Source organism: Panthera tigris, chromosome C2 (assembly GCF_018350195.1).
Source record: "Panthera tigris isolate Pti1 chromosome C2, P.tigris_Pti1_mat1.1, whole genome shotgun sequence".
In the NCBI taxonomy this organism is placed as follows: Eukaryota; Metazoa; Chordata; class Mammalia; order Carnivora; family Felidae; genus Panthera; species Panthera tigris.
The window spans coordinates 17,645,554-17,672,361 of record NC_056668.1 but is presented as its reverse complement, the minus strand read 5'-3'; the positions used below and the strand labels follow the sequence as shown (position 1 = coordinate 17,672,361).

The window sequence follows — 26,808 nt, the reverse complement described above, 5'->3', positions numbered from 1 at the left end:
GCAGGAATGTCCACAGAGGAGAGAGAGGGAGAGAAAGAAGGAAAAATAAGTCAACACTTAGTAAATGGATAAACAAATAAGAGTTCTCTAAAAGTCTTACCTTATCTTCACACGTTTTAATGTAGTGAAGAGATTAAAAATTGGCTTCAAAAATTAGTTTCCTTATAACAAAATTGTGAGTAGACTATGAGAGTATATACATTTTTATTGTGATGTTCAAAATCAGGATGATGTTAACAACCTGCCTTCGTTTTAAAACGTACACCAACTTTATTGAGATTTTCAAACACATTGCACACTCTTACCAAAGCCTATCATCTTTACAAAGCTCCTTTATGTTCTTTTGGCACAAAATGGGATATGTGTAAATACTAACAAAAATCCGCCCTCGATCTCATAGAAATCTTTAAACTAACGAGTCTCAGATTTGTCTGCAGACTAAAATCAAGCGGAGGTCTTTTAAAAATTTAAATCCCCAGACCCCAGACCAATTAAATCCCATCTGTCAGGATGGGAAGAGACAGCAGGATTTTGGGAGTCGTTCCAAATGTGCAGAATAGTTGGGGAACCGTGGATTTAACTGCTGAACTAGAGACACAGTAGAAGTTCTGTTTCTGTTTCTACTAGAACTCTGGATTCTTTGAGCAGAACACCAATGAAATGTAAAATTCTGTAAGTGGGTAACCATCGCTGACTAGTATCATCAAAACAAAACAAAAAAAAGTGAATCTTTAATGCCATAGCAAATTTCCTCAAATGCTGTGTCCGTGAACCTTATGACAGATAAAGTGAGGCTATGTGATGGGTGACGAATAAGGTAGGTCTCGAATGACCCATCATCTGTTCCGGAATATGGGCAAAGGCATCAATATCTCTAATATCCACAGCTTTTGAAAAAGGCTAGGACAGAAATGCTAACTGAGCACCAAGAGACTCTACGTGTAAGGACTCATCTTTGTGAAAATCTCTGCCTCCATAAGTAATTTGATAATAAGGTCCCCATATGTTTTACTTTCTTAGTTATTTGAATAGAAACAAATTGCCCGTGTAGTTTGGTGTGTGTGAAATTTAATGACCTGCTGCTAAATTCTTACTCAGGTTGAGGGGTTACGGGGCAACTAATTCGTACCCTGAAAATCCCTAAGGTATTTGCCCTGCCCAGGCATTTCCTCTGAATCCAGAGAGGGGCTCCTCCCCAGGGAAATCCTTTTGTGTGTTGGGAATCTGATGGACAGCAACTGCCACTTTCTATTGTGTTGGGAGAAAGAAGATGCAAGGCTGATGATACTGCTTACCCATCCAACTGGACTCCTTATTTTTATTTTTGTAATACGTTTTGCCTTAGAATTTGTTACGGGACTTACTTTTTTTGAAATATCTAGGATCAAGAGATCATAGGCAAACCTACCGTGGCTTGAAACATAACCTGGAGGGGTGTTGGAGAAGATATCTCATCTTACATAGGAAGCATATAAAGTGGAGGTATATTAAAGTATTTGAACAGGTGCACTCCAGAGCCGGTGGCAGTGCTGGGCTCCAAAGCCATGGCCCCTTACTCTTACTTTATGCTCCTTTCACAACATCCCCATGTGTGACACCCTTACCTCTGCCAGTCATACTTTATAACCGTTACAGGAAAATACATTCTGATTATATACAGAGTTTAAGTGACGCCGAACAGGATGTCAAGAAAATAAAGAATGAAGGGTAAGGGAATCAGGTAGGAGAGCTTTTTTGTTTTGTTTTGTTTGTTTTTTTTGTTTTAAATCCTTATTCCTTAGCGTTCCTCATATTCGTGAGAATCAGTTGGGATTATCACCCATTGTAGGAGGTCTTGAGACTGACCTTCCCAAGGCAGCGGGAGGTAGGAGGCCTAGTGCCTTGATTTCTTAGCGCCTCAATAAAATATGATTCTCTTACTCTCCTGATACTGAGCAAGAGGAGGACGGAGCTGCCATTTACTGAGATGAGGAACATTGAGGGAGGAGTGAATTAAGATTAGGGTCGTATTTGTCAAGAGGTGTGAGCTTGCTGAAATATTTTAATATGCATCATCTCCTCTGATGCATACAACAATATTAACTTGCAAGATAATTACTATTAATTCCATTCTACTCTCAAGAATTCTGATTGTAGGGGTGCCTGGGTGGCTCAGGCGGTTAAGCATCCGACTTCGGCTCAGGTCATGATCTCACAGATCGTGAGTTCGAGCCCCGTGTCGGGCTCTGTGCTGACAGCTCAGAGCTTGGCCCCTGCTTCAGATTCTGTGTCTCCCTCTCACTTTGCCCCTTCCCCGCTCATGCTCTGTCTCTGTCTCTCTCTTTCCCCAAAATAAGTAAACATTAAAAAAAAAAGGGGGGCGCCTGGGTGGCTCAATCGGTTAAGCGTCCGACTTCGGCTCAGGTCACGATCTCACGGTATGTGAGTTCGAGCCCCGCGTCGATCTGTGTATCCATGATGATGTATGATGTGGAACATCTTTCGTGTGTTTATTTGCCTTCTATGTATCTTCTTTGATGAGGTATCTGTTAAGGTCTTTGGCCCATTTTGGGGGAAGGTTGTTTGTTTTCTTATTATTAAGTTCTACTTTGTGTATTTTGGATATAGTCCTTTATCACTTATGTCTTTTGAAGTATTTTATCTCAGTATGTGGTTTGTCTTTTCATTCTCTTGACAGTGTCCTTTAGAGGGCAGAAATCTTAAATTTTAAAGAATTCTAACGTATCAATTTTTTTTTCATGGATCATACTTTTGGTGTTCGATGTAAAAATCATTACTATTTTCACGGGTGGGGGGAACCATCAGCAACACAAAATGGCAATTTACTGACTGGGTGAAGATATTTTCAAATCATACATCCAGTAAGGGGTTGGTATCTAAAATGTATCAAGAACTCCTACAACCCAACACCAAAATAACCCAAACAACCCAATTAAAAAATGGGCAGAAACGCTTCTGGTTGGCTCAGTTGGTTGTGTCCAACTTCAGTGCAAGTCACGATCTCACAGTTCATGAGTTTGAGCCCCGTGACGGGCACTGTGCTGACAGCTCAGAGCCTGGAGCTTGCTTCGGATTCTGTGTCTCCCTCTCTGTCTGCCCCTCCCCCATTCATGCTCTGTCTCTCTCTGTCTCAAAAATAAATAAACGTTAAAAAAAAAAAAATTAAAAAAAAAAAAGAACTCTGATAGTAAAAAAATAAATAAATAAAAGCGACCCTTCAAAGATCACATGATGTTCGTCACTGAGTCAGGGCTTGACTGCCAAGATTTCAGCTCCAAGATCAATGTCCTTTCTCATATGTCACATTTGACCAAGGTAATTTATCTGGAATAGTTCAACGGTCATATCACACAATATAATCTTAGTTAAATCAACTGACAAGCTGCTCTGTCACCACCACTCGTCGCTACCATGAATTTCTTCATCTTTTCATGGGACAAGAAACATGCAAACATTGGTTGTCAATACAGAGACAAAATGCTAAATTTAGCACTTAAAATAGTGGCTTCTAAGCTTATGTAGGAAAAATGCATAGCATATAGTACATAAGGTATTTTATTTCTTATTTGATTCCTGAACTTCTTCCCTTCCCCATTCCTTTTTTTTTTTAAACAAGATAGCCTTCTCATCTTATGACCTAAGGCATAGCCTTTGCTTTAGCATTAACAACCGTGCAAAATTAGATAAGCCCTACACTTTCAGAGTCCCAGTTTCCTCATTAATTGACACGCAGGGTATTTTACAGAGATGGCTCAATACAGTCCCAACGAATCGCTAGCAAATAAGATTAGTAATGCATCTTTTAACTCAGAATAGATTCTGCAGACATACAATTTTTTTTTACTATATCAAAGATAATTTCCAGCGGTGCATAATAACATGGCATGTGACTATTTTAATAAATCCTTATAGTTAATCGGGTTTGCATATTACCTGCCGGTAAAGACAATACAGCACACACATCAAGAATGTATGTGTACCGGGCCAACACTACTCAGCGAAAGAGTGGTTTGACAAAGGGGAAAGACAATCCTGCATTCCAGCAGACTTTTTAGCCTGCTCCCTCCTCCTAGCTGATAACATAATATTTCATGCCAAAAATTGGGTACTTTATTTTTATCATTTTTTTCAGTTTATTTATTTATTTTGATAGAGAGAGAGTGAGCAGGGAAGGCGCTGAGACAGAGAGAGAGGCAGAGAGAGAGAGAATCCCGAGCAGGCTCTGCACCATCAGTATGCAGCCCGATGCGGGACTCGAACCCACCAACCATGAGATCAGGACCTGAGCCGGAACCAAGAGTTGGGCGTTGAATGGACTGAGCCCCTCAGACGCCCCCCCAAAACTGGATACTTTATACATTTACATACTTAAAACAAAAGCATAATCAAGGACCATGACAGGAAGCAGACGTTACTGCATATATTTCTTTATAGAGAAGATTTAAACCTGCAGAGGTCACTATAAAATGGGATTGCTGTCTCCATCACCGCCATTAACTTACAGGTCTTCTCAAGAAAAATACAGCCTAATGAAAAATCCTTTGTAAAGTGAAATCGTTATGATGCAAACTGGCCATCCTTCCCTAAATTATGCTTCAGAAATAAGAGATGCTTCAGAAATAGCGAGATGGCTAGCGGGGACCCCACCGACTTTTCCTTCTGGGTGTTCCCACTCTGCAAGACCTTGACCCTGATCGGAGCCATTGCGGTTTATTTGCCCCCAGAGGCACCAGGAGCTTCAGCTCTGCAACCAGAGCTTTCTCCTCTCCCTCCCCGGTTCTCAAGTGGACCCTATGTTACTGGAGCCATGCTGGACCCCTCCACGGATGGCTCGTGACGTAACATGAGTCACCCTTTCAGTTTCTCAAGGCTAAAGCTTTGTCCCATGCACGTAAGGGCAAGGGTTCTACCCCCTCACCTTTTTTTATTGAAGGTCCCGACCACCTTGGTGCAACTGGAGTTGTCTCCCCCGCACACTGCGCACTTGTCATACTGCAGCCTGGAGCCGATGATGCCGTCACAGCCAGTCCGGACACACTTCCCCCGGACACACACGGAGTTACTGTACGGCCTGCATTCGGTCCCATCCGTCACCTGAATAACGAGGCTCACGTTAGCGGCGGGAGATACTTGTGCGCAGGTGGTTTGGTTTGCACGGTAAGAGAGCAAGTCCTAATGTTGAGTTTTGAGTTTGATCGGGACAGTACATCGAAAAATGAACAAACAACCGAAAAAGCATAGTTCCCAGGAGTATCTAACCGAAACATCCTCGACATATTGGCAGAAGGAAGATCTGAGATAAATCTCAGTTATGCACTTTCTCTCTTGAGCCTAATTCCAAATGTGCCAGGAGACCCAAGGTCGTCCTCTCCCTTTCTGTATCCCGAGCATGTTCCCAAGGTATCGTCTCGCCTTTTTACATTGCTAGAAACGATCGTTACACTTCGCATGTGGGACGTGTCCCTTGTGCGGAAAATGAGCAAGCTCAAGATGGCAGAGATCTGGGGCGCCTGGGTGGCTCGGTCGGTTGGGCATCTGACTGCAGCTCAGGTCACGATCTGGAGGTTTGTGGGTTCAAGCCCCGCCCTGGGCTCTGTGCTGACAGCTCAGAGCCTGGAGCCTGCTTCGGATTCTGGTCTGCCCCTCCCATACTCATGCTCTCTCTCTGTTTCTCAGTAATAAATAAACGTTTTACAAAGTTTAAAAAAAAAAAGATGGCAGAGATCCTTCTTGGTGGCATAATTGTTACTCTAGTGATGCATTTGAAAGTCTACACTTGACATCCAAACCTCCTTGTGGTTGAAAAGCATGCCCTATCGTGTGTTGAACCGTCAGATATTGAAAGAGACACAAATATATTAGTGCAGAAAAGGAGTCTGGGGAAGTCAGAGCAAAGTACTTACTAGAAGATACTGAATACATTTGGAATGAAGGAATCATACCCAAAAATAGTATATATTTTAAAGACTAGCTATAAAATAGTATGAATATGCACTTTGTGGTTTGTGCATGTGAGTGTATATAAATAGCATATGTAGTCATATGTATAAATAAACTTGTATTTTGCATTTGGGTATCTACTACTATTTTCATATATGTGTGTGAGTATGTGAGTGTGTATATGTGTGCAAAGTGAAGTGGGGTATACTTCAACAGACTCATAGGTCTCCAGATGGTGGCATTTCCAGGTGATCTTATTTCTTTGTCAGTTTTTAAATGAAATTGTATTATTATTTTTTTTCTTAAAATTTTTTAAATTCTTTTTTATTTATTTTTTGAAAGAGAGAGAGACAGACAGAGCATGAGCGGGGGAAGAGCAGAGAGAGAGGGAGACACAGAATTCGAAGCAGGCTCCAGGCTCCAAGCTGTCAGCACAGAGCCCGACGCGGGGCTCGAGCCCACGAACCGTGAGATCATGACCTGAGCCGAAGTCAGACGCTCAACCGACTGAGCCACCCAGGCACCCCGAAAATGTATTATTTTACAATGAAAAGAGAAAGTATTTTCAAAATGACTTAAGATGGATGTTAACTTCTGTTTTCAGTAATATGTCACACATATCTGAAGGCCAATTTCAGAGGTAGTTTTAAATGCAGCACCTGTTTACAAATTAAACAGTGTTTTAAATTGTTGCATACCATTCACTGTGAGAAATAAAACTGTTAGTAACTTAGCAAATGCTTTCCTGTGATAAATGAGGGATAATTTCATGCACATATATCATAACGCGTCTAACTATAGGGATATGAATTCATATTATGGGTGTAAGACATTTAACAGTCTGGGTCAGAGATGATGATCTTGAAACCGACCTTCATGAATCACCAAAGGAATTTTTTTTTTTAATTTTTAAAAATGTTTACTTATTTTTGAGAGAGACAGAGTATGAACGGGAGAGGGGCAGACAGAGAGGGAGACATAGAATCTGAAGCGGCCTCCAGGCTCTGAGCTGTCAGCACAGAGCCCGACACGGGGCTCGAACTCACAAGCCGCGAGACCATGACCTGAGCCCAAGTCGGACGCTTAACCGACTGAGCCACCCAAGGTGCCCCGCCAAAGGAATTCTTAATTAAACAATGGAAAAATAGAAAGCTTTCTTGCTTTCAGTTCCCCATACAAACATACCTCGGAAATTCTAGTTGTTTTCATGCTTATTTTGAAGTTAAAGTCAAACCACACCTTCCCTGACGGAGAGCTACGCTTTTCAAAAGTAGCTTTTGAAATATTGACTTGTTTTGTTTGTACAGAATAATTTCTTGTTCTTTGTATTAAGGTTTGAGAACACAGACCTTCTAGAGATGAAAAGAAAACCCTCCAAAATCTAGCCACCCCAGGAATAATGACTGTTTATATTTGGTAGCTCTAGGTTTTATTCTACCAAATAATCTCCAGCAAGGCTCGACTGCTTCCAGACAGGCGGTGGGCAATTACCTTTGGAGAAAACACCACGTAGTAACCAGTCCCCTTAGCTCTGCAGGTCAGTTTGCACACATCCCCCAGCAGGACACCTGCATATTTGGGGACCCATTCCACAAATGTCTTGACTCCTTTCGCATCAGACTGATATCCATTTTTGGCCTCACACTGTTCGTGACGGAAAGATTTCCCTAAAAAACAAACAGGTCATGTGATTACTTTACCTACTCTGAACCTGACACATAATCTTGTGCTTTTAAATAATTTTCAGGAGAAGGCGCAAACTTCTTTCTTTGCGAGCCTCTTGACACACAAGGGTGGAAGGGTTTTCTCTGTACACGGAGTTGAAAACAACCATTATTTTCTTCCTACTCTCTGAATACCGAGTTGCTTTTAATAACCGTTTAAAAATCACTCATGCATCTGTTATTAATTCGCACACTGGTGGAACCGTGAAGTACAAGATTAATAGTCTATTTCTCTTGCCTCCTTTATTTATTACTGCTAGAATACAGGTTACAAGTGGCACATGGTGGGTTGCTGACACTTGGGAGCAGCGTACCGTTGGGTGGGCAGGGTGTGACGCTGCAGGAACGGTAGATGGCCCTCTTCCCCGTGCAGTAGCGACCACTGTTTCTGGGTGCGGGGTTATTGCAATGGCGATAGGCAAACTGCACTCCTCCCCCACACGAGCGAGAACACTGGCCCCAGGGCCCCCAGGATCCCCAGTTGCCATGGCTTGATGTCTGAAAGGGAAAATAGAAGATATTTCTAACTCAGAAAGGAGAAAAACATTCAAGACGTACATTTGGAAATCCTCTGCATTCAATGCCATAGTGGAAACCGCATCCCAGGTGTAAATTTTCCCTGAGTAGGGCGTGGTCACAGATATTGGACGTTCTGGAATGACAGTGCAATTCCAATTCTAAGCAATTCCTCTTTTCTGCTCCCTGCCATTCCGTGGCACTAGGATCTGAATGTTTCCCTGTCAGTATTGAGCACACTGCAAGGATCACTCCTGGTCCCTCTGGGCCTTCTGATACTGCCCATTTCCGTCAATAACCACGGCCCTACAGCTAACTTTTTGTCAGCTCTGATTCTGCATTTTTAGCAAGCTATACGCCGCTGAGGCCTTTGCACGATGCCTGGCATGGCTGATCGTATTTATGTTTTTCTCCCTCTTTAGCACCTAAGTTCTACATCCCTTTGTTGACATCACGCATCCCATCTGAAGCAGATCCCTTGTCACATGCATAACCGTATTTGACGTGAGTTTGGCTTAGTTCCTGATAAGCCTGGAGTCCTTGTCTGTCGAGAGGAAATATGACGGATATCGAAGAGCACCCACACCCCCACACACTCACGCCACGTGTTAACTGCACCATAGGGAATGATTAGCTCTGTTCTGACGCCCTAGGGGTCTACGACTCTGGCAACTGCAGCAGGAAGATGAGAGGGGCCGCAGGGAAGAACGCTATAAACTCCTTTGCGGGAGGAACGGGCGAAGAGCTCTGGCTGCTGTCGGGGCATCTGAGAATGCGTGGTTGTGTGACAGTCTTTAAAGACAAGCACTGTGCGTGTGTACGTCAACGCTCTCCTCGGGACCTTGAAAAGCGGAGGAGACTGAGCAAATGCTCCCCTTGAGACTTTCAAGGAAAAATACCTTCACTAGGAAATAAAGCCTTCTGGTGATAGCACGCACACATGTCACCGGAATGTTCTTCAGATCCTGCGTCCCCAGGCATTGCGTGACAAAATCACTTACTGAATAATATTTTTTCTTGGTCTTGTCCACACACTTGCCCTGCAGGCAAATCCTCCCTTTCCCACATGGCGTCCCTTCCACGGCTGGCAGCTTCTTGGTCAGACACACCATCTGGCCCTGGCGGACCACGGCACACCACAGGCGCGTGCACACATCCATGCCGGGGCACACCGAGTACTCAGGGCCGAACGTCAGGTTGCACTGCTGGGTGGCATCATACGTCTGTCCGGGGAGCTCCTCAGGGCCCGATATCTGTTGGCGTGGTAGATCTAGCAAACAGTTACCTGAAAGAAAAACCGAGATTGACCGCCGCTCTGTGTTTAGGCTTCTACCTACGCAACTCATGGGTCTGAAAACGCAGCGCTCCAGCTGGTGTGGGAGCATAAGCCGGCCACAGGTCTGGAGGCTGATGCCAGGGGGGCAGGGGCTCCACAGGAGAGGGACGCCGGCGCTTCTCTGCATTCACCAACTAACTACCTCCCGGATTTTCACGGGCCGTGTATGTGCTGTGGGGCATCTGTGACGAAGACTGTGGGATGATCAAGTGAAATTATTTTGTAATAATGAGTTGTAAGAACAGCCGCTGTGCTGAGGGGTGAGAGGAAATAGGGACGGACCCGGAGGAAAAAAGACAATGGACACAACGACAACGGCAGCAGCAAAAACAATACTAATAAACGAGCATTTACAACTCTGAGAAACAGAATTTGTCCATGCGCTCTGTTTATACCCTTCTCCACTGTCAGCCTAAGTCTTCCTCATGTGCCCATCCACGTCCCTCTCCATTAATTCCGTAAATAATTACAAGGGGAGACCTCATTCATTCACTACATCAACAAACATTTGGTCAGCACCTACGATGTCCCAGCAAACGTACTAGATACGGGGAAAACACGAAAACGACCCAGATCTACGCCTTCACGTCTCCCCCAAAAGTGAAGAAAATAAAAGAAATGAGGCGTTTCTTCTAGACTTATGTGAATTTTAACTACAGAGCACTCAAGAGCCGCAGAATAAAGGAGCAGTGGGCAAAGACAAGACCTAATCTTTGAAAATTTGGGACAAAGCCCTTCTTTTAATTCTTCTTCTTTGTCTCCCATTTGGGTCTAGTCTTGGATGCACCTAGTAGCTGTTGGGTGCTTGAAGCGTGTCACACAAATAAGTTGGTACTCTCCTTACATAGTACTGTGACAAGCATCAAGGAGTGACGCTGGGGAATCTGTAGAAGTGGGCATACATGCAGGCAATGTGAACTCATGAGCTGATGCACGCCTCCCCTCCCCTCAAAAGCTTCCCGTAAGTATCCCTGCTCAGTGAGTTAGCACCATGAATTGTCTCTGGGCCTACAGGAGCATGCCCATTACCCATCGGTTTCTGCACATTTTTGTTTACTTGATTTTAGGATTTGCTCGCTGATTATTAATAGTACTAAACGTAACAAATATTTACACTATTCTCACTTCTTTCTTAACTTTTTTAAGGTTTATTTATTTTTGAGAGAGAGAGAGAGGGAGACAGAGCACGAGCGGGGGAGGAGCAGAGAGAAGAGGGAGACACAGAATCCAAAGCAGGCTCCGGGCTCTGAGCTGTCGGCACAGAGCCCGACGCGGGGCTTGAACCCACGGACCACGAGATCATGACCTGAGCCGAAGTCAGATGCTTAACCGACTGAGCCACCCAAGCACCCCCTCACGTCTTTAAATGTACTTGCTTACTTAATCCTCACAAGAACTCTTTGAGGCAGATTTTAATATTTTCTTTATTTTACAGGTAAGAAAACTGAGAAATGAAAACACAGGACACTGACCCAAGGTCATGTAGCTATTAGGGGTTTATGCTCAGAGCCTGGCTTCCTCATCATATTCCTTCTCGCCTCTGCTTAGCATGTGGATAGATTTCTAGCTTTTATTGCTGACTGGGCAGGCGCGTGGAGGAATCTTTTAAATGGTGGATACCCTGACTAATGGTGGAAACACCTGGTCTAAAGTCTATTTCTGGCAAAACACGAAGTGGCTGAGTATTCTTGACCAAGGCCAGTTAAGCTTTCCCTAATTTTCAAGCTCTGTGGAATGCTTCTCTTCTCACTAGGACACTGTAAGCATAAAATCAACTAATAGAAATATAAAGGGTGACCGGAAATTTACAAAACAATGACAGTTGACTCTATGCTCAACATTATTTAACAATTTTAGACACATTCAAGTCATTCTTCTCACTTAACAAAAGAAAATCACATTTCAATCCTACTTTCCACTGAGAAAAGGAACAGTTCAGCACATTTTAAGTATACTGCAAATGTTTTCACAACCACGGTCAAGTTTCTTCAAAGTGAATACCTTAGAATTCGTCAATCTGATGGAAGCATTATATGAAAATGAATAAGAACAGAGTTCCTATTTAGTTTCCGAGCCAGAACGTTTGAAGAGGTAAAGCTTCTGAAGGCAAGCCAGAAAAAGCATTAAAAAAAAGCATCCAGCCAAAGAGAACTCTGGGAGAAAAACATCGAGTTAAAAGAAAAACATCAACATCAAGTCAATAGGAAAGAATGATAGTCAAACCTCACCAAGCTTTGTTTGGAAGACAGTAAGACTAGGCACTGAGAATTCTATGAAAAGCGTTATCTTCATTGCTACATGAGAAGAGAACATTGTATAAACCAGGGAATGCTTGACAGGTGGCTGATGTTACAAGAACTGTCAACAAACGTCTGAGACAGCAAGAATACTTTCCAATTCTTCAAAAGTGCTGTTTCAAGAAATTTTTTTATTTTACTGAAAAGCACAGAACTGTAAGACTGCGTAACTAAGGATTAGGCAGGGGAGCCTTTAACGTGTGTGGATACATGTGGCCTGGGTGAACTTCGTTTGTCTTGAGCCAAAATAATTTACCACTTCTTTGTGGGCTTGCAGTCACTGACGTCTTTTCACCTGGCTAGGAGATGGTGAGCAAAAAGAAACATAGAATTCAATTTGAAATCAACTTCTAACAAGGAGACTTTGGGATGTGGTGTCGCTTTAAAAAGCTTAATACCCAAGTGTTAAGTTTTGTTTTGTTTTGTGTGGAGTAAAGTTGACACATGATGTTACATTGGTTTCACGCCCAAAGGGTAAATTTTAAAAATGAGTAACACATTTGCTTTGTTATTAAAAATATGGTGTCTCAGGGGCGCCTGGGTGGCTCAGTCGGGTAAGCGTCCGACTTCAGCTCAGGTCACGATCTCGCGGTTGGTGAGTTCGAGCCCCACGTTGGGCTCTGTGCTGACCGCTCGGAGCCTGGGAGCCTGCTTCAGAGTCTGTGTCTTGCTCTATCTCTGCCCCTCCCCCACTCACACTCTGTCTGTCTCTGTCTCAAAAATAAATAAACCATAAAAAAAATTTAAAAAAAAAATATGGTATCTCAGTTCTATGGTTTTTCCCTTAGAAGTCACCTGGGGATGACTTCTTGCTTAAAATAAAATGATTTATTTCAGAATTGCCATTAATTTATTATTCCGGTGTTCTCATCAGGATTTGTTGCTGTATTAGTTTCTGTGTGTCCTGAAACATACAGTCTATCAGTTTCATCTATATGCTTAATTATGTCCTCTTGCAATATAAAATAGGTATGGACACCTCTACCAAATGGAATGCTTGAACAACAATAAAAAAGAAGTCAGCCTAGAGCCTGATTCTGAATCGCACGGTATACAATATTTAAAACCTAAATCACAGTAGGTTGGATATACATTGTCCATTTTTCTAAAAATGTGTATAATTTGGGCGAAGAGCGAAAGAGGATATCTGTCAATCTTTCGGCATCATTTGCATTGACCTCTAAAAGCAGCCATCTACGGTTGACTTTTCTTAATGTGTTTGACTTTTATACTCGACCACTTCTTCCCATCTATTTCCCGTAGTTTTCAATTTATCCTAGTCTGAAATCCTATCTGGGCTATGCTGGGCTCTCTTCCACAAATTGCCAAATTGTTTTTTTCTTTTCCTCCCTGCTTCCTTTTTTTCCCCTTTGTGTTCACATTTTCTCCATAGAAGAATGGATAGTTTCTAGAAGAAAGGCAACAGAAATGTGTCCATATTGCATATTCGTTTTTACCAGCCCTGTTCAATTAAATGCTTTAAAGATGAAAAATTAAAAAATGTAAAAGGCAGAGATTCGCGATGAGCTATTAAAAGAAAGACGGTGGTAGTCTCTCCATGGCCACAGAGAAGGTTAAGGGGGATGCCAGGTCGGCCATGCCTCCAGGAAATGGAGTAGAAAGATCTCTGGCTTTTTTCTATCTGATTTCCAGCACTGTTTGTCTTTCATTTCAATGATTAATGAAAATCATCAGATCAAATGTGGTTGTTCTCTATTCTTTTCATATTTTCTTCTCTGTTTCTAGCACGATGGTAATTTCTCTGTTTTCTCTTCCTTTCCAATAGCACAGGCATGAAATTAAGCATCGGTCCGAATATCCATGGTATATCAGAAATCAATGAATATTCCCAATGAAACTTGTCCCCTTTCACTTGCAAGCATATCTCCTTGGCAACTCATAGTTCTTTTAGGTGTTTATTTTTTTTATATAGATTTAAAATGTATGTTTATTCTTCATAAACCTATAAAATGGTCTTGAAGTTATTTTGGCCTTTCATATCTTTTTTTAATTATGAAATTTATTGTCAAATTGGTTTCCATAAAACACTCAGTGCTCATCCCAACAGGTGCCCTCCTCAATGCCCATCACCCACCCTCCCCTCCCTCCCATCCCCCATCAACACTGTTGGTGGGAATGCAAACTGGTGCAGCCGCTCTGGAAAACAGAGTGGAGGTTCCTCAAAAAATTAAAAATAGATCTACCCTATGACCCAGCAATAGCACTGCTAGGAATTTACCCAAGGGATACAGGAGTACTGATGCATAGGGGCACTTGGACCCCAACATTTATAGGTGTTTATTTGAATGGCTAGCAGTAGAAGAGGAAGTGATGTATTACGGGCCAGGTGACAGAGACACCTTGAGGCCATTGACAAGGCACAGACCATTGTCGCTAACCAAAGGCAATTCCAGGGATCTGTTGGTGACACCGTCACAAGCTTGAAGTGCACTGTTTAGCAAATGTTACGCCGAGGAAATTAGATGAAAAAGTCTCCTTGTTACAGGGTGAAGCATAGCTGTTTAAAAATACCAGTCCTTTAAATATGTCCTTATTTGCAGACTCTTTTTAAAGAATACATTTGCTGTGAAAATCAAGATACTGTCATGATGGGCCTGGAGTTTTATGAGTGTTGCCTCAAAAACTGAATGTTAAGATCTTGTTATTAGCGTCATAGTCTACACTGGATTCAGAGAACTGGTTCTCTAAACCATTTTATCTCCAAAGTTCCGCGTTTAGTAGATGGCTGTAAACTTAGCTCTTTAAGTATGTCCCATGTTAATATTTCAAAGTTGTCTCTAGATTTTCCTTAGCAGCCTGTGTCAAGGGTCCTCTTGAGCTGCACCTGTTTGGGGGGTGGCCTTCCTCATCACCTGGCACCGCGGACTTCGGGATATAGTGGACACAGCTATCGTTTTTGGCTTCACGGTTATTAGCCTTTGAGAAAAGAAATTCAGCAACCTGCTTTCACCGCCCAATTTCTCTGCCAGTGCTTACCTTGATTTGGGGGGATCACAGTCCTCGCCAGCTTGCATAGAGCTAAGTCGTATAAACACTGCAGAATGTCTACAAGTATCTTGGCGAGGCTGGTGGGGAAGTGCCCCTGAGACGTGGCTTCTCCTTTTCTGAATCACAAATCGGCAGTCCAGTTATTTTAGCCTGTGCGTGTTGACTTTTCAACCATAACTTAATTGTTACATACTTCTTGTTGGAATGAAATCAGGAAACACTCAGTATTAATGAATTTAAATTTGGCAGTGGGAGAGTGCTACAAATGTCCAGCTACTTATGGCTAATAATTTTAAAAACAAATCAAATCATGGGAATTTAACTGAGCTTTAAGACCTCATTTCTCTAGCACCGGTGGGAAGGAGACGGATGAGCTCTTTATCCATGAATAGATTTTCCAGACAAGGAACTCTTTAGACACCATCTAAAAATTGTATAAATTTTGTGAGAGCATCTCCTTGGCTTTGCTGCCTTTATATTAGTGTCACAATTTAATCAACTTAATCTTCCTATAGAGCAAATCATTTTTTTCTGAGCATCGATCATTGTATCACATGGAAACATAGAGGTACCTTAGGGGATTATGGTGATATGATACCATTTTTGACCTTTTGGCAAAAGGTACCAGACCTCTGAGCTTTTAATGTTTTAGGGCTACATTTTACAGCTTTTCTGGTTTCTCCTTCATTGTCAAACGATATCCCTTCTTGCTCTCAGTTTACCTGCCAGAAGTTCCCCCTGGCCCCTGCCATGATGACCATTTTATTGCTTTAAACTGTTAGCGGCCTAGAAAAGTAGTGCAGAAAAATAGTAGAACCATTTCTATTAACTATGAATGAAAGGGCTTTGCATGGAAGTCTGAGTCATTTCCTATAAGCAAAGTAAAAGGATTTTACAATATGGTTTCTTGGTATCAGTCTAGTCTTTTGAGAAAGATGTGTTTGTTTGTTTGTTTGTCTTTCCTCTAGGATTTTGATGCTCTCCCTGGCTTTCTCCCAAGCTCTGAGGCTGAAATGTCAGAGCCTCAACCATCTCAAAATCAGGCTTACTGGTTCTTTTTTTTTTTTTTAGGTTTATTTATTTTTGACAGAGAGAGAAAGACAGAGCATGAGCGGGGGAGGGGCAGAGAGAGAGAGGGACACAGAATCTGAAGCAGGCTCCAGGCTCCGAGATGTCAGCACAGAGCCCGACGCGGGGCTCGAACTCACAGACCACGAGATCACGCCCTAAGCCGAAGTTGGAAGCCCAACAGACCGAGCCGGAGCCACCCAGGCGCCCCTGGGCTTACTATCACTGCACTTTCACCTAAACTGACTTAACTCGATTTTTTGGTGGCAGTGTAAAAGTTATTAAGTTATTTGAATTCCCACTTAAATCACAGTACATAGAGGGTATCACTGTTTCGGTATCTGTGTGTGCTGTTTTGAAATGAGCGTAATTGAGCTTTGCAATTGTACCCTACTTTCTTTGGCTCTCCATATTCTGAAATGACTTTATTCATTACAGGCTCCTGATAAAAATCAGTGTGTGTGTGCTTTTGTGTGTGTGTGTGTGTGTGTGTGTGTGTGTGTGTGTTAGTCATAACACAAGACTGCCTGACCAATATATTCAAAAGTGAGAGAGTCTAAGCTTCATGAAATGAATAAATGAGGAAGTAGACTATGAGAATTTGCTGTTCCAAGAATTTTGGTAATTTAATCAATGTATTTAACATGTGAGTGGGAAATTCAGATAAGATTTTATCAACGCAAGTGATAAGATCCACATCGACTAAAAGTATGCTCTTGGTTGCTATCTACCATGAAGATCTCTGGAATGGACATAGAGACACACATGTAAACTATGTAAATTTGTTGCAAAAGTTTTAAAAATCTGAGCGTGGACTCTTAAATACAGGAGTGATGTTTAAAAATGAAGACAATACTGAAAGCATATTTGCTGCACAGAAAGTAAGATCATGAATTCCACAAACATGAAATAAACGACTCATTCCAAAATTATGGCAATAAGGAACACAATTCTGCACAGCATTGTAATTAGCTGACCTAATACTTGCACAGGAAAATAAAAATGGTCCCGTTTTAGCCATAAGTATTTGCTGCCTTAGCAACTAAATCCATTCATTTAGGGATTCAAAGTTTAGCTCAAACTTTTGGAATGTGTAATGTGGATTCTGAACTAAAATATTAATGCTATCTCATTTTCAGAAAACCTGGGAAAAAAGCAGCAGAAGTGATATTAAGAGCGGAGACTAACGCCCCACCCAAGAGGGACTTTATCAGATACTGACTTGTTCAATGTGCACAGGCAGAGAATTAGGCAAACATTCAATTGCAGGACTTTATCATTTTTAAGTCAGCATTGTAAACTGAGCTGCACTGAAAAATACCCCTTATTATTAGTCTTAAGAAAAAGCCTGACACATGGATTCTTAGTATTTTTTCCTAAATCCTTGAGATATTGGGACGTCCATCCAATGAGCAAAGAGCAGCTTCTATTGAGGGAAATTTTAAACCAGGCTAGGCCTGGGTTGTTTCAGGAATAGGATATTTTAAAGAGTTTAAAGTAGCTAAAGCCATTACTGGTTCACCACTAACATAGCAAAATGGAGTTAACGAACAGATTTTGCCTCCAAGATACCAAAGAACTTGGTAGCAGAATTTCTTTGAAGGATTCATCAATTGTTTTGACGTTACTTAGCCAGTGTTCAAGATGGCCAACTCACTAAGATATTATGAAATGTTACGCCATTAGCTTTGTGGAACCAAGAAAAACAACTATCACGGGTCCTCTTCAGCTAACTCTAAGCCATGCATCATGAGATAATTTTATGGACAATTATCACGATCAAAAATTTCTGTCATATTCAGTTCAACCACCAGTTTCAGAAAGAGACAAATTTTAAGAGGAAAGAAAGGAATGAGAATATGTCCATTTCTATAACCTGAGAAAATTGTGAACCACACGGTCTCTGTAGGTCAACTACCTCAACTCTAATGCATCTATCCTGTGTGTCTAGAACTTTAAAATAATAAAAGATGAAAAAAATAAAGAAAATAAAAAAGGATGTTAGGAAATTAGCAACAGCTTGTTTCAAAAACTACTTAAAGGTCAGAATTTATTATTTCTAAAAACTGTGACTTCCTTGGTATTTTTATATAATTTACAGGACTAATCCTAGATTTACAGAATTTAATAAAGTGTGCTATGCTCTTGAACTGTATCTAATGGATAAAACCAAAGATTTTCCTTTGAAGTTCTTAAAGTATTTTCTCACCATTCAGATTGATTTTCTTGTTCTTTTCTGTAGTTTTCATTCTACTTCTAGGAGAATCTGCTGTCAGGATAAAACCAGATTCTTCCAGTGAATGCAAATCTAAAGAGCTTCCTTTCCTGTCTTTCTGTTGCCATGAAGAGGATCCAACAGACTGGTCACCTACATTTTAACCACACCCCTGTGAGAGGCATGTAACAAATAATTCTGAGAGTCATATTAATAGCAGGGAAACAAGATGTCTGCCAATATTCTCACAGGAAGCTAGTGGTGAAAGAAGGAATAGAAGCCAGGCTTTCAGGGCACTGGCTAGGCATTCTGTGTGGTCTCCCACACTGTTTCTCTTTTGAACTTTTCAATTCCAAAGCAAAAATACCATAGCTATAATGCCACCAAGGACGTTGGCATTATGCAACAACAGACAGTCCCTTTGGTCCTTTTCTGACCCTACCTAAACAACCACCGTCTCACAGGGCGTGGTGGGTTTCATGAGGACGTAATAAAGTAACAGTGGTAATAATCCCCCCTAAGTTTTGTGACTGAGCCCGTGTTGTCTTGAATGACACATACCATGGCCATCATCCAGGAATTCTGTGATGGTGGCTGAAGTGCACTTGGACCAGGGTTTGGACGCGTCGATGCTGGTTAGGATGGAAGACATTAAGCGCTTATCTTCTGTGGAACCAAAGTTCTCTTCACAGAATTTGGAATCATCATGGGAGAGGCCGAGTAGATGTCCTAAGGGAGAGAAGAGCGGGAGCGCAGATAACGAGCGATTTTGCATTTCTACTTTTCCGTGACAATTAGACTAGCACTTGGTCTCCCTCCCCTGTCCCCAACTGTACATGAGTTCATTTTAACCGCTTTCTCATGCACAGACTGGACCCCCAGGGAAATTAAAGCTGTGTGTAGTCAGAGCAGTCACTTTTGGTGAACGTTTAGAGGAAGACTGAAAAATTACACGAAGGAATAGACGGTCCCATAATCCATCTGGATCACACATGCTCAACGACATGTGGAAACAGGCCTTATTTAGAATCTAGAATTTGCAAGGCAACTGTGGGATTATGTCATAGCCCTGACTACATATTATTTTGATTACTTGTCTAATTTTCCGCCTTCTCTGATCAACCAGGAGCCCCATGAGATCAGAGAACATCTCCTCCATCCACTGTTGAAACCTCTGTATTTAACTCAATGTTCTGCAAGTTACAAACACTTAATAGACGGTTGTTGAATGTCAGTGACTTCTGTTTTCTTGGCCAAGTTACCAGGTAGCTATCCAAGAGATGACAAGGGGGGGAAAGAAAGAGGAGTGACATTAGTAACGTTCTGGCTCCCAACAAAGGTAAGCTTGCTGTCACCCTTTCGTTTCCTTTGTTTAGAGAGTTCTGCATGTTTGCTCATCCCCCAAATAAATGACAGATTTTGAAAAACATACCCAATGAAGAACCGTCTAGGGCACCAAGATGCCCATCGCGGCGTGTTAGAGCTTAAAGAGAGAACAGCTACTGGAAACGTCGGCGATTGTCCCAAACCACTCAGCCCCGTGGGTGTTCGTGCTCCAGGTCACTATGCATGCTCCCTGCAATCCCAGGCTGCCATTTGCAGTCTATCAAGCTCGGTGTCCCAACCACATTCTTATAATCTAGTCTTTTTTTTAAATTATTATTATATAAGATTTTCACATAGTCTAAGAATAAAATGATGTTCTCCAGGATATCTAATTTTTTTTTTTTTTAATTCCAGGACAGTATTTTGTAGAGACTCTGAAAAAGTAGACAAGTAGATCCCAATAGCTTTTTTTTTTTTGGTAAAGTTTTATAGAATCATACACAAAGGATCAAAAAAAGGGTGTATAAAATACTATAGAAAAATGATGACTGCATTGGGTTCCTGGATGCCAAAGGCAGGGACTTTGGTCATTCTGCCAAAAAACAACAACAACAAAAAAAACACCAAAAAAGTTCAGTGCACAACAGTAAAACCCAACAGAGATGAAATCTTTCATTCCACATTCCAGCTACTTTTGGCCAACTTGTTAAATCACCAACACCTCATAACAAAACTGTCCACCAAGCAGCTGCTTGCTGTTGTGGCTGAACTTAAGTGGCCAGGGCTCAGTGACCTTCCAAAGCTCCACATTTTTATGGTATTTATACAGTTATTTACTTCAATAGCATTTGCCAGCCTAGCAAGTTTTCTGTGGGAAACCCTCCTGCTCTCACGTTTTATTTCCTCAGTAGCACGAATGTGCATCAGAGTCTGTTAAGTATGTCCTAAATAACACGCAAAAGGAGACGGGTGGCGGGGGGGGGGGGGGGGGGGGCGGGGGTTGTCCAATTTTTGGATGATACATGGAGTTTTCTTCATGCAACCCACAGCTCTGAAAAAAACAGGGCCTTTCACCATGTCCTGTGCAAAATGGCTTAAAGTTACTTAGTGCAAAGAACACTTGTGGAGAAGGCACTCTGTGCTTCTTGAACTTTTCCGTCGTAGAATCTTTATCAGCTAACGCTGTGAGATTTGTGTGGAAATTTCACACTTGGGTTTTTTTTTCCCCCTGGCATAGAAGAGAGAGAGGGAAAGTGGCCTAGGGTGACCTCTGCCACTTAACATTTATTTGAATCCAGGTTTTATATTTGAGAAAAATAGGTGATTTTTCTATTTCTATTTTTCTATTTCTGCATTCTATTTCATAAGATATTCGGATCTATTTAACAAAGCAATAGTCTTTTCCTCCAAATGTGTCGAAACAAATAACACTTTCCGTATGAATTTTCATTACAGCATCAGGTGATTTTGGAGGGTAAATTTCAGACTTCTGAATTACAATACAGGCTGGGGCGCCCGGGTGGCTCAGTGGGGTCAGCATCCAACTTTAGATTTTGGCTCAGGTTATGACTTCACAGTTTGTGAGTTCGAGCCCTGCATCGGGCTCCGAGCTGATAGTGCGGAGCCTGGATGGGGGACTCTCTCTCTCTCTCACAGTAAATAAATAAAAACTTAAAAAAGGGGAAAAAGAAAAAGAATAGATTACAGACCATGTGGCAAATACCAAAGTACCTTTGAGAAGCCCTGAAGAGTACCTCAATTTTTTCTTTCATATAGAACAGCGACACATATAATTTTTTAAAGATTTCAATTATATAAGCAAAACAGTTTATTTAAAAATATTTTGTGGGGCGCCTGGGTGGCTCAGTCGGTTGAGCATCTGACTTCAGCTCAGGTCATGATCTCATGGTTTGTGAGTTTGAGCCCCACGTTGGGGTCTGTGCTGACAGCTCGGAGCCTGGAGCCTGCTTTGGATTCTATGTCTCCCTCTCTCTCTGCCCCTTCCCCGCTCATGCTCTGCCTCTCAAAAATGAATAAACGTTAAAAAAAACAAAAAAAATATTTTGTTATAGTTTTATGAATCTTTTGACATGCCACTTGGCAGGATATTGTGAATCTTATGCTCCATCAATTTCCTAATTTATCAGCGTAGCTTAGTTGCTGCCGAAGATACGTATAAGGAATTTTTATATGGCGACCAGAAAAGATTGCCATTCTGAGCAGGAACAAATCCTAGTTCCACTCCAGTAAGAGCTAAAAGAAGATGTGAATTTTCTAAGATCTGCTAAAGTGAATCGGGAATGGACGGCTTAGGGGTCAAGGGAGAGACAGAATCTTTGGAGGAATACTCTGTTCTCCATGAAGCAAGTCTGTCGGCTGGTTGGGAGAAGCATGCTCTCTGAAGGACAATAGGAGTCATGGCCAACGCGAAGAACATTTAAGCACCCACAGAAACAGGCAGTCAGTTCCAGTAGCTGGAAGCAGGGCACAGTGAGAGAGACCCATGTGACTTCCCTTCAGGAGCTGGACAGGAATTAAAATCGAAGATCAATGTGAGGAATGTTTGGATGCTCTTCAGGAGAGACGTGACAGCCATACTAAAGGCCGTGAGCAGCAAAAGTTGTGGTATTTTCAAATGCGAGTCCCCCGATCATTATGCTAAGACATTAATGTCAGCCTGAGGTTTGCCAATATCTCTGAGCCCTGAAATGCCAAGATACATATAAAAGCGCAGGATATTTTAAAAGGACACTCCCATCAGAGACCACACACTATGGCACTAAACGCTTATTAACATAGAAACATCCAGAATCCAGGAAACTTAAGATATAATGTCGTAGTGGACAATAATGCATTTCGAGTCGGTGTTGTGAAAGGTTTAATTAGAATGGATCACGATGTCCCTGATCTCCTAGGACATCTGCCTTTCCCGGTGAGAATTCGTTCATCAGTCACCCACGGGGATGTTGAAAATTGCAGATGTGAGCAGAGACGGAGCATTTCCCTGAGAAGCAGCCTTCAGCAGGATTAGCACAGCTGGGATTTGCACAAATGTGTCCCAGAGATTAAGACGGCAAATGAAGCCTATGAAGCCTTGGTGGAGAAAATGTTTACAACGCCTAAACTTAGGTGTTGGTTTATCAAAATGCATTTCACGAGGAGTCTTTAGAGCAATACAGAGCAGAGTTAGTTGAGGGGTGAAGTCCTTGGAGGAGGCCGAGTGATAGAACCAAGGAACCCACAGAGAAAGGCAATTCTCACCCTCGGAAAGCCAGATATTTCTTTCCAAAGTCCACGTAGAAAAGAAGAGTGGAGGGCACGTGGGAGACTCAGTCGGTCAAGCATCTGACTCTTGGCCTCGGCTCAGGTCACGATCTCAGGGTTGCTCAGATCGAGCTCTACGTGGTGCCCTACCTTGACAGTGAGGAGCCTGCTTGGGATCCTTTCTCTCCCTCCCCCTCTGCCCTTCCCCCTTTCTCTCTCTCTCTCTCTCCCTCTCAGAGCAAATAAACTTTGAAAAAAAAAAAGAAAGCAAGAAAAGAAAAGTAGAGTGAGGAGGAGTCAAGGCAGTTTTGAAGGTAAAAGAAGAGATCTGAAGCAGCTCAACCAAGCGCCTAGAGTCAAACCCCTACCGAGAAGAGACAACGCAGAAAGTAGACAGAAGGCGATAACTCACTGTCAGGGTTTCAAGTAGAGGTCCCAAAGTCTCGCTTTAAGGAGGAATTAGTATTTGCATTTGCAAGAATTAGTGTTCGTATGAAAACTAAAATTGGAAGTATTAGTGTTTGTAATCAGTAGACGTGCAAAAGATTGAAGAGCAGCTTGCTTTAACTACGTTAAGTCATCTTGTTTCCAAGGCTAGCTTTTGCAGTCGATCTTTAATTCTTTTTTTATTATTAATTTTTTTAACGTTTATTTATTTTTGAGACAGAGACGGAGCATGAATGGGGGAGGGGCAGAGAGAGAGGGAGACATGGAATCGGAGGCAGGCTCCAGGCTCCGAGCTGTCAGCACAGAGCCCGACGCGGGGCTCGAACTCATGAGCTGTGAGATCATGACCAGAGCCGAAGTCGGAAGCTCAACCGACTGAGTCACCCAGGCACCCCATGCAGTCAATCTTTAATTCTTGATTAACGTAGCTGGAAACCTTTCACCTCAAATCTGGAGGCAATGAAAGGAACAAACACACTTGTGTAGTGAGTGCACGTGTTAATGACATTTGCATTTATATATGAACTAAGAACATGAAAGGTATTACAGAAGTCAGAAGGAAGCTCGGAGAATAATGCACCTGGGTAATCCAATATTTTCCCAAGTGCTACAGACTTCAGAACTGCCTCTTGTTCTTTGAAATCATTATTAAAAGTCAAGATGTAAATTGCAAATGCTTTTGGAGAGAATACTTATCTATTCTTAACAGACATTCCATCATATCACAAATACAACAATCTTGCTCACGAGTGCCCATCACACAAAGTAAGATCTGGAAGGAGCTTATTTGGATTACACAAGGAAACAAATTTCATGGTGAATTATGTCAAAACAAAGTCTGTAGGGTAGGAGTTTGAATTATACTGTTATCTCAGAAATAGCAAACAATTAGTCACCCGGTAATTTCTCTAGTACGGTAATGGTCTTTTTAAAGGCAAAATGAGTGAGATCTCATTAAATAAATTTCATCTTTGATATTCACAGTATGGACTTAAAGAGTATCTTGCCTCCTTAAATTCACAAATGACTCTGATGTTAGTAAATCTGAGAAAATGCATATACACTGGGTGAAGACACGTTACCAGAAAGGGAAATGTTGGTCCAGCGTCTTATTCAGCTCAGGCGTTACTCTACAACTAGGGCTAACTTATAATATTAACCTCAGGAAGGAAATTGGGTTGTTCTTCTAAACTTTGGTCTGAAAATTAGACAGCATTTCAAACTCTTGTATCTTGACCCTAAGCTGACCAACGGACAAGGGGACAGAGCACCACATCCTACAAAAAGTCACAAAAAGCTCTGTAATGTGTTTACTTAAGAAAGAACAGCTCGGATGAAGCATCTGTTTCTTAATGAGGTCATGTTTTTATTTTACCTAATTTTCCAGCTGGGATTATTGAGGTGTAAGAAGATCTTGCCAGGGGTTGAAAAGTGAGCCAACAGCTCACGTGGGATCCGAATCCAGAATCCTTGAAGAAGAGAACCAGGAGCTCCAGGAACTGGATCCTACATGTCTATTCAAATGCAAAGCCTTATGCAGAAGCGATAAAACCCTTACAAACTCCCATTTCAAAACGTTAAGCATGAATGGTAAGTGTTGTATCAGTTATAGAATTCGGAAGGAAGAAAACTTCATTTGGGGGCCTTCTAGCTAGCTGTGGATACAAAGGATATTGAATCCTTTGTAACCCAATTCAGGATTATCTCCTGGAAGATCAACACTAACGAACCATTATAGGATAGCATCAAAATCTTGGGTTTTAGAGCCAAGTGAATTGGGTTCGCGTCTTACCCTAGCAGTATACTAGCTGTTGACCTCAGGCACGTTTAGAAACTTCTTAAAGATGCTTACATCTCTGTGTTTTTTCCTTTCTTGGGTGACTCATTGATAGTGCTTACCCCATGGCATTTTGTGAGGATTAAATAATATAAAAGATGCAAGGTGCTTAGAAAATACGCTTGACAAGTATCAAAGGCCCAGGGATTGTGAGCTGACTTTATTGTTCTCACTGATATCCCCGCTTTGTTATGCTCTTGAGTACTCTAATCTTAAGTAGTTTTGATAAATTTTGATATTAACAGACAATTGAGGAGAGAAGGAGACATTTGCTAACCATTAGAGGGGGAAAAAATCATGCATCAAGTTTGTGATGTCTTTACTTTTTATGTGACCTTCAACTTGGATTTCTACACATGTGGCAGGCAATCTAGAGGCTTCCACAAGAGAAATGGGAATTGGGATAGGATATAGAAAACACAGAACCGGCACACAAAAAACCCTAAATCTCCCATTGCTGCGGGACGTAGAGTCGAGACCCATTTCCACCTTTCATCTGGGGGCCAAGAAAGACAGTGTGGTATGGCTCCAGACTAGATAGAAAATAATAATAATAATAATAATAAGTTTAGCTCACGTTGATTAAAGCTATACGTTCGGGTTTAAATCCAAGTTTAATCCTAGCTTCCTTTCACTCCACATTCACAGTTGGTCCTGACATCTGATTCTGTGTGTTGGCTTCAGTCTATGGTGTTTCGAGGGCCTCTGCAGCTTTTCAAAACATGGCCTTGTTTAATCTAATCATCTCTGGGAGCACAGTCACACACATCAGCGCGACCAAAGAACTCCCTCTAACCACAGCAAAACAGGGGCAGCCGGGCTGCCGTGTCTCCACCACTTACTTCCTAAGCCTCCAGCTGAATACTTGGCTTTGACTTTTTAAGTTGCCTGACTTTAGCTCAGGAAGCATTTTGGAGTCTTTCACGGTGGAGAGATTCCCTTAGCACATTTTATAATTAACTACGATAAAGCAAAGCTTCAGCAAGTTCGCAAATGATGGATTTCATTAGCCTAAATAAAATCAGATTGTTCTCCCTCGCATGTGGGGAGCTGGCCCAGCATCAATAAAATTATTATTTTGGAGAACCATGTGTGCAGCAGGTGAAATCTTTATTATTACAAGCCAGTAATAAAAGTTTGACAAGTTAAAAATATAAACTCAAAATGTAAACTTACATTCACTTGCAAACTTTCCACAGTTCACACTTGGGTTATAAAATGGCCATAACCCCATTCTTGCCTCCACTCAAGGCACACGGATGAGGACTGTGTTCCCGAGAGTTTAAAGCAACTTCTTAAAATGTCCGAACAATTTAGTCGATGTTTACATACACAAAACATAGCAAGGAGGAAGACAAATTATTACTGCCTGTGTAGGGTCTATATTTATCAAAATCTGTTTTCCAGAAGCCTGCACTGGCATCGGTAGACTACGCATCTCCAAAATCTGGCTCTTTTTATGGAAACGATTAGCAGGAAAAGAGAAGTGCTCACATTAATATCTGGTCCAGGGAAAGAGTCACTTTTCAGAATTGTTCATTGAAGCCATTCTGATTTTACCCTGATGGACAGAGAAGCTGTAAGATGGGTCCTTCAGGCTAGTTCAAGTACTTCCCGTTAATTTTCAAGTTCGGAAATATTTTAGATAGAGGGGATAAAAGACCAAAGAAAATTGTGATTCAAATATGACTCTGTATTTTAAACCACTAGGTACGGAAATAAGCAGTGATGGGGCATAGCGTGAGAAACTTGAAGTCCGTTAATGGAAGCACTATTCTTTTCCTTCCTCAATTAAAAAAAAAAATTAAGTTTATTCATTCCAAGACAGA

At 41.8% G+C, this 26,808-nt stretch overlaps 1 protein-coding gene and 1 long non-coding RNA gene across 3 annotated transcripts in view; one reads left to right on the top strand and one right to left on the bottom strand.

Annotated features, from left to right (window-relative positions):
• The window catches only part of ADAMTS5 (ADAM metallopeptidase with thrombospondin type 1 motif 5), a 50,526-nt gene that overhangs the window by 6,653 nt on the left and 17,065 nt on the right, over positions 1-26,808 (bottom strand). For both annotated transcript variants that reach the window (XM_042956429.1, XM_015543309.2), the window contains exons 3-7: positions 18,667-18,834; positions 9,182-9,465; positions 7,979-8,162; positions 7,432-7,607; positions 4,919-5,094 (exon numbers count right to left, since the gene is read on the bottom strand). In XM_042956429.1, the coding sequence (XP_042812363.1) occupies positions 4,919-5,094; positions 7,432-7,607; positions 7,979-8,162; positions 9,182-9,465; positions 18,667-18,834 (988 nt within the window). The remainder of the gene's footprint in view (positions 1-4,918; positions 5,095-7,431; positions 7,608-7,978; positions 8,163-9,181; positions 9,466-18,666; positions 18,835-26,808) is intronic.
• LOC122230548 lies at positions 697-25,819 on the top strand. Its single transcript, XR_006207532.1, has 3 exons — positions 697-817; positions 24,530-24,732; positions 25,628-25,819. It is a non-coding gene; the product is annotated as an uncharacterized LOC122230548 (long non-coding RNA).